This window comes from Haliotis cracherodii, unplaced genomic scaffold (assembly GCF_022045235.1).
Source record: "Haliotis cracherodii isolate W230 unplaced genomic scaffold, xgHalCrac1.p SCAF_9, whole genome shotgun sequence".
NCBI classification, from domain to species: Eukaryota; Metazoa; Mollusca; class Gastropoda; order Lepetellida; family Haliotidae; genus Haliotis; species Haliotis cracherodii.
Genome location: NW_027266343.1, coordinates 7,720,542 through 7,735,666, shown reverse-complemented (window position 1 = coordinate 7,735,666; position 15,125 = coordinate 7,720,542). Strand labels below are relative to the sequence as shown.

Here is a 15,125-nt window from a genome sequence, read left to right as displayed (position 1 = left end):
CCTGTTTTATGGAATATTTTTGACACTTGTTCATAATTCTGGATGGTAGTTAGCTCAAATTTGTTTCTTATCACCCCAGCATATATTGTAGGAGGATGTAGTCATATTTTAATTTTTAAAAATCAATAAATGTTTTAGAAATCATGTATTTTTGCTGCTATACATTATGAAAATTTCATTTTACAAATAACATACCCCAAAACAGGCACGCACAATTGTTCAGGTGACTCAGTGATAGCTGAAAAAGTGACTGAATCAGTCATGTGCCTTCTTGTCATGTGTATAGACTAGACCATAGTAAATAATCACCATCATTAGAGTGAATGCAAAAAAAACATAAAGACATTTCCTCCTCAATGTGATCACGTGACCTCCGAAACTTAATCATTCTCTTTCACTTCACTTTACTTGATAAATGGTAGACAAGGATTAGAGACAAAGAGAACTTCAAAGAGGGATTTGTTTCTTGTGGTGGACATCTTCCAAGATGCATGACCCTGCAATTTGAGCAAACCCAACACTGACCTCTTAATATCTTATTAGAAACTGACTGCTGAAACTTGGCATGCAGGTTCCTCAAAATGAAATCTTAACTTGTTCCAATCATTGTGAATAGGAGTTTGTTTTTGTTAAAATATTACAAAATCAAACAAGAAGTTGCTAAGTGCTCATGACTATTAGTTGTGTGAGCTACAGAGACTTGTGTCTCTATTTTGTTATTGGTGTATGATCAGTCAGTAGTATGTTTTTCTTTTATGATTTGATTTTGCATTCCCAACATTTGTTTTTAACTGTAAACACTAAAGCAGAAGTTTCCTTGGCCACCACTTTGTTTAAATCTAATTTTTTCAATATGACCTTCACAGCAGCCACATTGTCAATCAAAATTTAGTTAGTTAGTACTGCGTTTTTGTTAGTACTGAGTTTTCTTTAGTACACGGACTCAACTCATATGTTCCATATTTGACATTATTTGAATTTTGACCGTGCTCTTTTAATTCTGTCTAAATACTTGTTATTCTCTGTAAACTGTTTCTTCTCAGAAATTGCCCTACTGATGGAGTTAAACTTTGGCAATTAAGTTTCTCCTCATGATGACATCATGTCTTGTTTACTGAGAAAATATTTGAATGTCTTTGCTGACAGCAACTTTTGCTGAATGTCTTGTCTTAATTGATATTTTCAACTGTTGATTATTCTTATCCAGGTAAGCTGCAGTGCCATGGCACTATTTATTTGTTACAGTGTGGTTACTTTATAAGTATAGATGATGAGAACTTATTGCTTTTTTCCTTTACAGTTATCAAGGAGAGCTACTCTTGAAATAACGCCAGAGGAAAGAGATCAGATCAATGAGAAAGAATTCAAAAGGGCAACTGGAATGCCACTGAGTAATGATGCATTTGTTCAGGGCAACTTTGCTCAAATTATTGCCGCAGAGAGTTTCCTTGAAAAGAAGTTTTCATCAACACCATCTGAAGATGTGGTTCCATTCCAAGCTCCAAGCCATAAGGATACAAAACACTCAGGCACAGTGCAAAAGATGAGTTGCACTCAGTATCGGGCAGCAAGCCATTTGCTTGGAGTGTCTCCACTAGCAGATGCTGTTTTAGAGAAAAAAGAACTAGTTAGCACAGATGGCACAGAACAATTATCCCTCTTATTTCATGACAACCATGGAGCAAATCAGATAAAACAACGGATACTTGGTTTCAACAATGAAACAGTTGCAATACAAGGGACAATTACTGCTGACAAGGAAAGGGCACTGAAAGAGGTCATGTCTGAGAACAAGGTCTATGTTGAGATGAGTCCTGACAAGAAGAGTGTGGTCATAGTCTCTGAGGAATGGAATGAACTATCAGCAGCAAAAAAAAAAGTTCAGGTAAAATTTGGACAGGTAAAACCATCAAGTAGAGCCAAACGAACATTTGCTGAAAACCCTAGTACGCCACGGCCAGTGATAAACAATCCGCTTGAACCTTCATCTACACCAGAGCAAAGGATAGATAAACAAGATGATCAAGTCTTCAAATTAGGTTGTATCAGTGTCCTTGTTTATGCAGCAGATATAACTACGCTGAGTGTTGATGCCATTGTCAATGCTGCAAACAAACATCTGAGTCATGGAAGTGGAGTTGCCAGAGCTATACTTGATGCTGCTGGAAATGCTTTAGATGATGAGGGAAGACAGTATGTTCATAAAAATGGCCCAATCCCTGTATCTGGTGTGGTGAGAACAACTGCAGGCAGAATGCCCTGTAGCATGGTTCTTCATGCAGTTGGTCCAGCGTGGTACGACTATCAGGATTACGAAAAGAAAAGGTGTCTATATGACCTGTTTAGAACCATCCTGCGATGCCTTATTGAAGCTAATAATGCGAAGGTTGCGACAGTGGCGATACCTGCAATAAGTTCAGGTCAGTATTATTAGTGTCGACAAGGATGATGGAACTAATAGTAGGTGACCTGAACCTGTCTATTTATGTTCTGATATATGTATGATGGGGGTGGGGTAGCCCAGTTGTTAAAGCATTGGTACAATGTGTGGAGCTGGTGCCTGGTGTAAACCTTCATGATATTGCTGAAATATTGCCTCAAGGAACATAAGACCATACCCTCTTACTCTTGTATCCAAAACTTGTCCACATATGTATTTAGCATCTGATGATTCAAGGAATTACTGATTTATTAAGAGATCAAAGAACCATATCATGTAAGCATAATCTAGTTTGTATTGTGAAAATAAATAGGTTAATTTTACTGCATATCACTGTGAATACATTGACCCCCCAGTAGATGCCTTGACTATCAGTGCTGAGGTCGGTCACATGATTATATATATTTTTCTTTACTTGTAGGTATATTTCGTGTACCAAAAGAAAAATGCTGTGATGCATACGTGAGAGCAACTAAACTATTTTCACAGTGGACTGGCAGCCAGTTATGCCTGAAAGAAGTTCACTTCGTTGATAAGAGTGAAAGTATGCTGAAAATGATAGCCTCAACATTTTCAGAATCCATGCATTCAACTATCTCTCCAACACATGAGGAGGAAAGATTTATGAATGAGTACATGAAACAAGGAGTTCGTCAACGTAGTAGAAGTAGAGGCAGACAAGCTTCATCTACCCGCCATGGAGGTCAAACAACCCATACAGTCAGAGAACCTGATACAGTTTCAACTGCAACAGCATCCTACACATACAGTGTTGAAGGAAAAGGAGTGGTTAAGTTGTATACAGGAGATATAGTGAAAGCCAGTGTTCATGCTCTTGTCACCTGGGAAGACTCACAGATCAAGCCATGTAACAGTGCTTCTGCAGCTATCACAAAAGCAACAGGACACATCAAATTCGACGATAGGCACCAAGATTTGTTGTGTGTTTTTAGTTCTCATACAGGAAATATGAATGATAAAAAACATATTATTCATGCCATTGTGCCTGTTCATTCCCTCTCACTGGCTGATCTACAAGAACTTCTTAAAAGAGTACTGAAAACATCAGATGGAAATGGTGATTCAGCAGCACTTACCCCATTGACAACTGGCAAAGGTAATCTGAAGATAAATCTTCCCCTCTCTCCTTCCACATAACACCCCCCTTCAAATTATATTCTTTACATTTTCATGGAAACAATTTTGATATAGTCTCAGAATGTAGGGTGGGTTAACTGGTGCCTTTTGCTATTTTCAAATCTTTCTAAATTTTGTTTTGTAACATATCCATGAAACAACTTGGTCTCAAACACACAAGGCATCGCTTCTCAGCCATAACTCTCAAACTAATAAATAGTTTTGCATGAAACTATACATGTGCAATGACCAAATGGTAAATTTTTGTCTTTTCATATTTTTCAAGTTTTAATTTTTCTTAAATTTCTTGTGTTTCAATGGAAACAACCTGGTCTCAAACAAGTACCATTTGTTCCCTCCCCCTACCCCCCCGAAATCTCTACAGCTAATTGATATTTCTGTTTGAGACCATTATCTGTCCAGTCTATAATTTGCTATTATCGTTTTTTTTGCATTTGCAAAAACACTTACAGTAGCAACTTTAACAAGACATATGTTTTTGAGTAAAAACACAATTTTTTAAACTTATCTTATTTCAAACGATGCATTTCAGCCTCCTTCTTACAGTCCTTGAGTGGAAATGTCCTAAAACAAAGTTTCCAGCTTCAAAGCCAATTTTGCCTGAACACACTTCACATCACCATAGTCATCACTCTAACAATCAGGTCATGCACTACAATCCTGTTGACCGTACCATACGCAGTCTGATCACCTGACACCCCATGCCACATCTTTCGCTTCGCCTCCATGTTGTGACGTGCTATTTTCTTTTCTAAATTTTGACTGGAGTTCACATATAGCTTATGAGGAAGGACCAGATTAAACGTCCGTCTTAATGTAGTTTTATTTTTCCACCAGTGGATCCACACAAGTTATGCTGCAACTGTTGTGGTGTTTGCAAATCCTAGATTTTAGCTATAACCCGGGGTAGATTCTGGGAACTCCCAGAGTATACCCCCAGGGGTTGATTCTGGGAAAGGCAGGTAGATTCTGCAAAGGACTCTAGAGATTTGTCCAAGCCGAGGGATGTCTCCAACAACTGACTCCCCCATTCTACGAAATGCCTGGGACCTTCGGCCTCCAGTCAATCCAGTAATTCCATCTCCGGGAGGCGGAAGACTTGAACTTTTTGTCACCACTGTGGTATCTTGGAAGACACCTTTGTTTCTTGACTCCTCCGAGACGGGTATCGGTTGCCCCTCGTCAGGAACCGTCCTACTACATCCACACCACTCCAGAGGGTGTATCCAGCCAGACAGTTGACGACGCTACAGGACACGATATGTACGTTGGTTTCAAAGCATGAGGGGGCAATGGTGGCCCAGTCGTCTAAGGTGCCGCGATTTGCTGTGCAGAGTTGCGTCCCTTGGGCACGCCAGAAACCTATGATTGTGGGTTCGAATCCCGGTTCAGCCCGATTATGTTTCTAGGTTTGTCAGCACCATACCCGTGCTCTTGGGTTTCACCGAAGTGGTAAACATCTGAGACTCGCATCACTTCGGGCTTTCCTCCCACATTAAGCTGACACGCCGTGATATAACTGGAATACTGTTAAAACCCATTAAACCCAAAACATTAAACCCAACTCACTCACTCACTCGGTCACTCAAAGCATGACCAAGAGTGTTCAGGCTCCAGTCCCAGAACCTTGAGGTTCTACGCACTGACATGTTTGGGTCAAGATGAAGGACAGCAAGAAATTCTGCATGACCATCACTCAGGCTCATACTTTGACAAAGCTCTATACGACCATAGATGGAAAGCTTTTAAGGGATACTGCCATGATAGGCCCATCGCCTCTCCTACTACTGCTTCCCCAGAAGTTGCAGAATATCCTCAGCATATTTTTCTACCAGGAAGCTCAAGGGTTCAACATTGTCTATGTATCAAGTAGCTCTTAACTCTGTCATTGCTACCATGACAAGCATGAAGATTTCTGTGGTCTCTGAACTCAAGGTCTCAAGGCTCACATCCGTTCTCATAAATTCGCCAACCAGTCGTCCAAATTTCGTCTAGAGGCTTGAATGTTGTTCTTCCAGGTCACCCTGACAGATTATTCACCATCCCGCCATTGGCCTCTGTCTTATACCCCGAGGATCGTGAGGACTTCTCGCTATGTCAGAGCAGAGGCTGTGTATCCCTATCTCCTCAGTGGTCAACTCTGAGGTCTTTTGGTTGCAATCAAAGATCTTCCATGCCTACAATTTTGCTGATATACCTCCGCCTCAGATGTCTAACCCTCACGAGAGAAGTGGGCCTCCATGATGGCACTGCACAGTAACTGCACCCTCAGCGCCATCGTGGAGGGATGTTTTTGGTAGTCATATACAGTATCCGCTTCCCACTACCTATGTGATGTCTCCGTAAGTGATGTACAAATTAATTGATAATAAAAAGAAGGCACACTGGCAGGCTATTCTGTTCTAAAAAAAATAAGCAATAAAATCCTTTCCATAGCCAATAGAAATGTCTGCTTAAAGCAGAGTTGATTGTACGATTCAGACTATATCATGAGTATGTGTTTATGATTCACTATCAATTAGTTATTATACCAGGTGTTTGCGAAAAGGTGAGCATATCCTGCCCAAACAGTGGCACCTGTCACAAACACATGCTAAGTCAAGTCAATCATTCACCTGAAAAAAACATGGGACCATATGATACAAGTCAAAATAGGGAATTGCATCAGACATGATTCTTGTCACTGATGCATCAAATTTGGAAATGTCCTCCACATGTCTACCATTAAACTTTTTGAAAGGTTTTCTGAGGCATTTGAATGTTGTAACCTTGATCAAACAACTTCTGAGGAAAAGTCGTATGATGCTCTTTGAAATCTTGGTAGCATGAAAATGCTCAATTGTACCTCAAAAGTTGTGAAATGTAAACACCAAAGGCTGGAGCTGATGGAATATTGATCAACATTAAGGGAAAGTTGACTATTGGAAAGTTGAAGTCATCCCTCTTGTCATACAGTCTTGTGGAGAATGTTTTGTCACTCTGAATCTTTATGCATAGATCCACCACTTTGGTCCTGGCTCAACAATTAACAAGGTGTTCCCGTTTGTTCCTCAGTATCTTAAAGTTTAATGTTGTTTTGAGCAAGTTCTTAGTTCTCTCAAAGGTATATTTGGCTGTCTAAACTTCTTCTCCCCTGAAATTGCCACACCGAATGAGATAAACTTTGACATGTGTGTTTGTCCCTATGATGATATGTATTGTTGGAATGAATAGATTTTAGTGTTAGTATTTAGTCCCTGGTATTAATGGATGAAACATTTGAATATCAACTTTTGTTAAGTGTCTGTCTTTGTTGACATTTTAAACTGTTTACCACATATCCAGGTGAGCAACATTCCCTGCTGGGTGAACTGAGGATTAAGAATGGCCACTGATCCATATTAAGAATACTTACCTTCATCTGAGAGAGATTAAATCTTTAACTGTTGCAGTGAAGAAAGGAGAGAAGTCATATCAGGTGGATTACATGCAGAGGTGATCTGAGTATTGGTTCATTTGTGCAGCATGTGTTTCTCACAACTGGAATATTGTTATCAGACTGGAAAGACATTGTGATTGGTTATGATTTTGAGAGCTTTGAGGAAATTGCGGTGATGGGGATGCTAAAGTTTGAGCTTCACCCAATCTCATTAAAATCAGATCTTAGTTCTCGCTATCTCTAAACAAAGATCTGAGGAAATCCCATTACGGGTCACGTCAGAACGCCCTTTCATCACACCATTTATGTTTCTAGGTTTGTCAGCACAAATACCCGTGCCCATGGGTTTCACCAAAGTGGTAAACGTCTGAGACTTGCATCACTTCGGGCTTTCCTCCCACATTAAGCTGATACGCCGTGATATAACTGGAATACTGTTAAAAGCGGCGTTAAACCCAACTCACTCACTCACTCACTCACTCAAAGCATGACCAAGAGTGTTCAGGCTCCAGTCCCAGAACCTTGAGGTTCTACGCACTGACATGTTTGGGTCAAGATAAAGGCCTCTGTGTTATACCCCGAGGATCGTGAGGACTTCTCGCTATGTCAGAGCAGAGGCTGTGTATCCCCATCTCCTGTTTCTCACAACTGGAATATTGTTATCAGACTGGAAAGACATTGTGATTGGTTATGATTTTGAGAGCTTTGAGGAAATTGCGGTGATGGGGATGCTAAAGTTTGAGCTCCACCCAATCCCATTAAAATCAGATCTTAGTTCTCGCTATCTCTGAGGAAATCCCATTTCAGGTGACGTCAGAATGCCCTTTCATCCAACCAATCAAAACATCGCTTACCAGATCATGAAAGTGACGGTTGGAATGTGTTTTCTCATCATGCAACCTCGAAAACGTTAACACTGGGTATTCCGAACGACAGTTACGGCCCGCACAACTGATTCCGTCAAAATTATCGTTTATCTCTCGCTTCCGTGGGTCAAACATTTGAATGGAGGAGACGTTGCACAGTACATGGGAAGTACTGTCAAAAAATTTCAACCATATATTAGACATTCCGGAATGTTCGTTTGTTCAGTTTTCAAAATTTTAATCGCGAACATATTTTTCAAACGTATTCTTAAATGGAACTCGCCAGGTTGAAACGAGTACCTCAAAGCTCGAGAAAGCTGTTTCTAATTGGCTGATGTTTGTCATTTCAGTGGTTGGTCAATGTTCGCGAAAGGTCGTTCTGAAGTGACCCATAATGGGATGTCCTCAGATCTTGGTTTAGCGGCAGCGAGAAGTTAGATCTGATTTTAATGAGATTGGGATCCACCCCACAGTTTGTTTTTTCTGAGCCATGTGCTGATGACATATGTTACAGACTTCACATTTGATATGTCTCCTATACATCCCTGGAGAGATTTTTCTCAGGCATCCAAAATAGGTTTGTTTACACAATTACTTGAGTAGTTATGATTGGATTTTCGTGACTTGGTATACATAATCATTATGGAAGGGTCTTGATTGCATTAACTCTTGAATAACTGTATAAAGTCAAGGTCACTAAGAGTCAAATGAAGTGTGGCACAAATTTAAGGAAATTTCAGATTAACTTGAATAATATCTTTTAGCAACTATCTCATATGCTAAAGAAAACTATATAGCAAATAACACCCATCATATGTCATGAATGTGTCAAATGTGAAGATCATTTACACATGAAAATATATTCTGTATGATATGGAAATCTCCTAGTAATATTGTAACACCACCTTATTTTGCAACAAGTAATGTTTTCGCATGTGATTTGATGGCAATGAAGGTCAAGGTAACTCATTGTGATTAAGGCATTGAAAAAAATATTTACATTAGCTTGTTATTACATTCTGCATTATTCTTTCATCTCAATGCCTGATGGAGGCCAAAACACCCTGCTATTAAGGCCTTCAGTACTTCCCTTCTTCAATATTGTCATGCTTCTCAACGTTTATGTTCTTTAGCCTCTTTCATATATCTCCAAAACATTCACAGTTTTAGTGATTTGTTTCCAACTCTTTGGTTGCATCTGGGTGTTTTAGTCGTGTCACTTGTTTTTTTTTTGTACCTTTGAAATGTGCTGTTTCTATGGTTTATGTTATGTCTGAGCCTCCCAAGATGATCAATACCCGGCCTTCCAATATCTGATTTGCATTCTACCCTATGGATTTATAAGACATGATTGGGATTCTTAGATGTTGCCTGTCTACTGAGAAGCTGTAGTAAGACACCCCATCAGCCTGTAACGTTTATGATAACGTACCAATGCATGCTGCTTCACTGAGTCTGCGCCCCCTGCAGTTTCTGCACTTGTGCAGTCCTGCGATCCAAAGTCCATGACTGTGGATCCTCCTGCATCTGCCATCCACAATGTTTATCCCTCACCTCCTATTTTTCCTGCAATCTGCCTCCCTGCACCTGTGATTCTGGCTACTTCTGCACCTGTGTTCATAATGAATCCTTTGTATTTGTCTCTTGTGCATCTTCGATAAAAGAATTATTGACACTTACATTACTTCCTCAAGACACGCTTGCCCTAAAAGGCGTCGTTACATTTTAATGATGAGTTACATTCAACCCTCTAAACAGAAGATAGGTTAATCTGCCTCGACCTGCAAGATGCCTCATTTCCATGAATCCATTCATCTGGGGTCGTGAAGGTATCTACTCAGTGACGTTAACGGGAGATGCAACAAGTTCCAAGTCATTTTGTTTGGAATATCAATCGCACCTTGTCCATTCACCAGGATCATGGCTCACATCACCAACTTTGCAGCATGGTTACCTGGATGATTTTCTCGCAGCAGATTAAGACACATCTCAGATCCATCAAAACATGATGTCAAACAAGTCAGAGATAGTACCAGCACAGAACATGGTGAACATCGGGGCCTAATTTCAACTACTAGTTGGACATCTCTGCACTTCTGTACCTACTCAACCCACATGATCTCTTCCAAGACATGACATACAGAGAGAGATTGAGATTATGGCCACTCCAAACCTGGATCAACACACTGTGATTGCAGACCTTGGTCTCTCTTGCAATGATGCCACATGATCTGATACTGGAATTCGGTTTGTGGACTCATAGAGATGACATCATGAAGGGCATTACACTTCCCGACATTGCGGTCATTATCACCTTCACCTTTTTGCAGATGCCATTGACACAGGTTGGGGAGCCCACATGTACAATCTCAAGATCCAGGGCTTGTGGAATGCTTCCAAAGAAGAACTACACATCAACTGCCCAGAGATGAAGGCAAACCTTTACACCCTCAAGACTTGGTACATCCAGAAACAAGGAGGAACCAAATCCAGCTCCTTGATGAACAAGACTACAAGATTGTTTGTCTTGCCAGACTGGTGGATGGATGTAAGACATCTTTCAGGGAAATTCAACATCCCAGCGGACAGCCTTTCTCGTGGAGGGAGAATGTCGACGACTAATGGTCATTTCATCTGAAGGCATCTGCCCGGAGAACCCCACTATGGGACACGCCACAATCTCTTCGTGACCTGTCTGCACAACCAACTACCGGTTTATGACAGCCCAATACAAGACCTGATGGCTATCCAAGTGGATACAGTATTGATGGCTTGTAGAGGTCTCTTTGGATATGAATTTGCACCTTGGTCGCTCCTAATCAAGGTAATTAGGAAGCCAGAGAACACAGATAGTTCGACCATCTTCATAACTCCAGTATGGTCAAGCATGACATGGTTTCACAGACTATTTCCACTGTTTATGGGGGTCCTATCCACATACCATATCTTCATAATCTGCTCAGTTTGGACATATTCTTCAACAATCTACCTAGTTTTCATTTAACAGCCTGGAAGTTAACACAAAAAAGACGCAGCCCTCCATCTTCTCTGAGTCTGCCTCTACAGCAGTTGCAAGGTCATCCTCCCTCAATGACAACAGATGGGACAAATTCAACCGCTGGAGACAACGACAAGGTTTGATAGATAAAGCAGCAACAAACCCATGATAGAGCTGTGATGGAAAGTGCACTATCAAGACAAGTTTGCATCTTAGAGGGCTATAGCTCGGCACTGTATTCTGTTTTACAACACGATGGACTATCTGTCGTGAATCATCCTATTCTAAACAGACTCGTGCAATATTTTCTTTTGGAGAATGTGCGATCACCCAGTATCTTTCAAAAATGGAACTCTCCATTGTACTATCTGCCCTCCTAGCAGAATGTAATGGACCTTTTGCCATAGCTACCTTGCATCAAAAGCATGAAAAGCTGCTTTTCTTCTTGCCGTGGCTGCAGCACCTGGATTTCGGAAATTCATGTTCGGACTATTTAAGTCTCACTCATGCTAATGACTTGAGCACAATATAACCATCAGATGGCTCCCTGGATTCATCTCAAAGAATCAGTCTTCTCTTGGTCCATTTGGCCACAAACATTACACCATTTCTGCCTTAGCCCCAACTTTAGGACATCCAGATTGTGGACCTCTGTCCCATTCGGGGTGTCAGGTAATATCCAGCTGCATCAAACCCATACACAATACATAGGAAGAGATTGTTCATCTGTCGCAAGACTCATTCCGACAAAGATGTCACTTAAGCCATAGTTGTAGGCTGGCTCCTGTCCACTTTTGCTGCAAGTTGGCAATAAGCCCAAGATTCTACTCTCATTCTTGGTTCCTGTTCAGCTCAGAAATAAGAGCATTTGCTACGATCCTTGCCCTATGGACAAATGTATCATTAGAACAAGTAGTATTCAGCTTCCTATTGGGTACTCACAGCACTTTCACAAACTTCTATATTCCTGTAACAGACTTACAAGGGATCTATTCCCAAGGTCCCTTATAGGCAATTCAAACTTTCATATCTAAATAGATTTCCTCTTATGGAAAAAAGGAGAGTAGGGTGAGGATACAACAGCAGCAGCTTCAGAAGGTAAGTAGGCCGTGTGCTCATTATTAGCTGCTGAGTGTAGGGTAATAACTGAATCATGCCCGAAGTCACAAGCATTGATATCAGATTTACCAGAAATGACGTCATAACTGGAAATAATTTTTTAATTTGAAGTTTACACGATATACGGCTTTATCCATTGGACGAGAGAGCGGTCACATGACCGCGAAATTGATGTTCATAAGTGTATGAACGACACAATTTGACGTTCATACATTTTTCACATGACCGTGTTCTTGAAATGACGTAAACACTGACGGACTACCTCCACATTCCTGGGGAAACCCCTGGGAATTCCCTAGCACGAAAACACACATAAGCGTTCTTTCTGATCATTTAGAACCTTTATTCTTGGTCTCAGCGTTTCAGTATACATCGAGAAATGTCAGAGAGCGTGACTGCATGATTGTTCACGAATATACTCGCTGCGGCCTATCCTAATGAACAAACGATGAAATGTACATCTACACCATCGTAGTGTCGACTCGATCCGTGCCTAGGCTGACTTTGACCGTCTCCAGCAATCTATGAATTTACCTTAGTGTCTGTTTGACGCATCTTTATTCACCTTTCAATGATCGGCCAGTTGATCAATGATGACTAGCACATGTAACCGCCACACGTTCATTAACTACTTCGGAAATCTCTCCCGTCACGTTTATCGTGTCGGCCATTTTGACATCTTGTACTTGATGTAAATGTATTACGACGCGCTGTCATTGTGACTGACTTACTGAGGTAGTTCTTTACAGACCTTTCTAATCTAATGAGGATATGATTTGAACACACGTGCTGCTTAAGATGTTTCTGAAGAGCAAGTTGTGCATCCATACGCCTATGTCACCTCTCTTTTTGAGGAACTATTTTACTCCACGATATACATGTAGCTGGTTCAGAAATGGAAATGACAGGATGACTGGAAGTGACATCAGAACTAGAAATGACCGCCTGATACATGGCATTAGAACATCTGATTACGTCACAAATATGAATATCAGCAAATATAATGATAAATCTAATGATGCTATGTATCAGTTTTCAACAAATATTAGTGGGTAGAATCATAAGGGACCAGTGATCTACTGTCGACTATACAGGGAGTTTAATGGAGGCAGATGTTTGTTACTCTAACAAGCCAAAGCTTCTTGAATTATTTATTCAGTTGTGAGCTATAGAGCGTTGTTGCTCTGTTATTATTTTTTATTTTGTTGTAAAATTCATCAAAATTTAAGTGTACAGACAATGACAACTAGACCAGAAACCTCCAATAGGTCTGAAATTATTTAATCACTGTATTGAAACATTTCTTTTCTGAGTGATTGAGAAAGACTTTTGTTATTTCAGTTAACCTTGAAGGTTTTGCCAAGACATTCTGTAACGTTACCACAGAAACTATGAAGGAATTGAAATTACCTGAAATCCACATGATTGATAAAAATCCAAAGGTTATAGCAAGTCTGAAGAAAATATTTGATTCTTGTCTCACCCTGGAATCACAAGAGGAGACTATGGACATAGATGTTGCTGGAGCTACTGGAGGGGAAAAAGAGTGTTCAATCTGCAAGGACACCTGCACAGATCCCAAAATACTAAAGTGTGGGCACAGGTTCTGTAGTGGATGTATTGATCACTACTTCAACAATTACAAGCCTGTGTGTCCAAATTGTGGTGCCATTTATGGGCCAGTGTCAGGAACCATGCCAGAAGGTGAAATGAGAGTGAGTGTGAACAATTACAATCATCTCATGGGACATCCATATGATGGAACGATTTCTATCAGATACAACATTCCAAATGGAATTCAAACAGTAAGTGATATGTGTAATCAATACAAATGGGGAATGCATGTTTTGTTTTACAGGTTTGATGCAATATTGAAGCAGAAAATTAGCATGGATGATTCCCAAAATGGTTTCTTTGCAATATGTTGATGTTGATGGCAACAACATTCTTGTGTCTGTGTATAGTTAAAACTAGCAAACTTTCAGTTAATATAAAACAAAGTGCTATTTTGTAAAGATTTCTATAACAGGCAGTCAATACTATAACACATTGATTCAGGTGAACAAACAGGAGATAACAAACTTGAACAATGGAAATCTGAATCATTTTGCGTTTTTACTACATGTAGTTGGTATGATTTACAATTTCACTTGTATTTCCTGTTCGGCTTAAAAAAGAAAAGAATTTGTTCTCAGGCAATGGCTTTTGAAAATATAGTGCAGGCAGGCTGTTTTGTTCTGTTTTGGGGGGTTGTTCAAACTTGTATGTAACCAATTAACAATTGTGTACAATCACCCTGGGAAAGGGCCTCCCTATATAATGTATCCCTTGATGAGTAAAATACTGGAATACAGTACTGGACTACAGTTGGATTTGGAATATTTGCATAATACACTCTTTCAAGGAGCCTTGATTAAATTTCACAATGCAAAGACGTTAATGTGAGCAAAGAAGAAGCATACTTAAGGATGTATAGTTAGTCCTGTTATTACACTATTTGGCTATATTAGTGTTCATTGTGTATCTGGACTTACATTGTAATCCATTATATTACTTTTATCCAAGATTTCATTCAATTCAATTTTGTTTACTTTAATTTCAGCGAAATTGTGTATGAACTGATCAGCAAATCACATCAACTCACCATGAACTTGCCTTGAAACGAACATTAGTCGTTAGAGATACAATGTCTTCGTTCTTCCTGTAACTGTATTGAAATTTCTTTTCAATTATGATATTGGCCATGACATAAGTATTTTATAAACTAAATCACCCACAGATAGGGGAGAAAATGTGTGAACAGCGGATTGCTATTTCCAGCTTATTTTACGAGAAAAAACATGTAATCTTAATCTCTGCGAATGAAACATTGTCCGTCATACAGTTCTCAAATACCATTGAATTTGTAAATCATTATGTCTAGCGATGTTTAGCGACTAATTTGCATGCTTCACTTAAGATTTGTTGGCATGCCATCAATTCTTTCTTTGCTTTTGGAGATAGTAAAACCAAGACGTATTACATGCATATACAATGTGCACCCCCTCCACACAGTGTTAATATATTGGGGAAAATGTGCCTTATACACATCAAAATACGGTAGTCTATTCCCATATAAGATGGGTC

The 15,125-nt window shown here is 39.9% G+C and overlaps 1 protein-coding gene across 1 annotated transcript in view; it reads left to right on the top strand.

Moving 5' to 3' along the window:
• Nucleotides 1–15,125, top strand: part of LOC139452234 (uncharacterized) — a 131,637-nt gene that overhangs the window by 112,145 nt on the left and 4,367 nt on the right. The window contains exons 19-21 of the mRNA XM_071233634.1: nt 1,301–2,420; nt 2,862–3,557; nt 13,341–13,804. Coding sequence (XP_071089735.1) covers nt 1,301–2,420; nt 2,862–3,557; nt 13,341–13,804 — 2,280 coding nt within the window. The remainder of the gene's footprint in view (nt 1–1,300; nt 2,421–2,861; nt 3,558–13,340; nt 13,805–15,125) is intronic.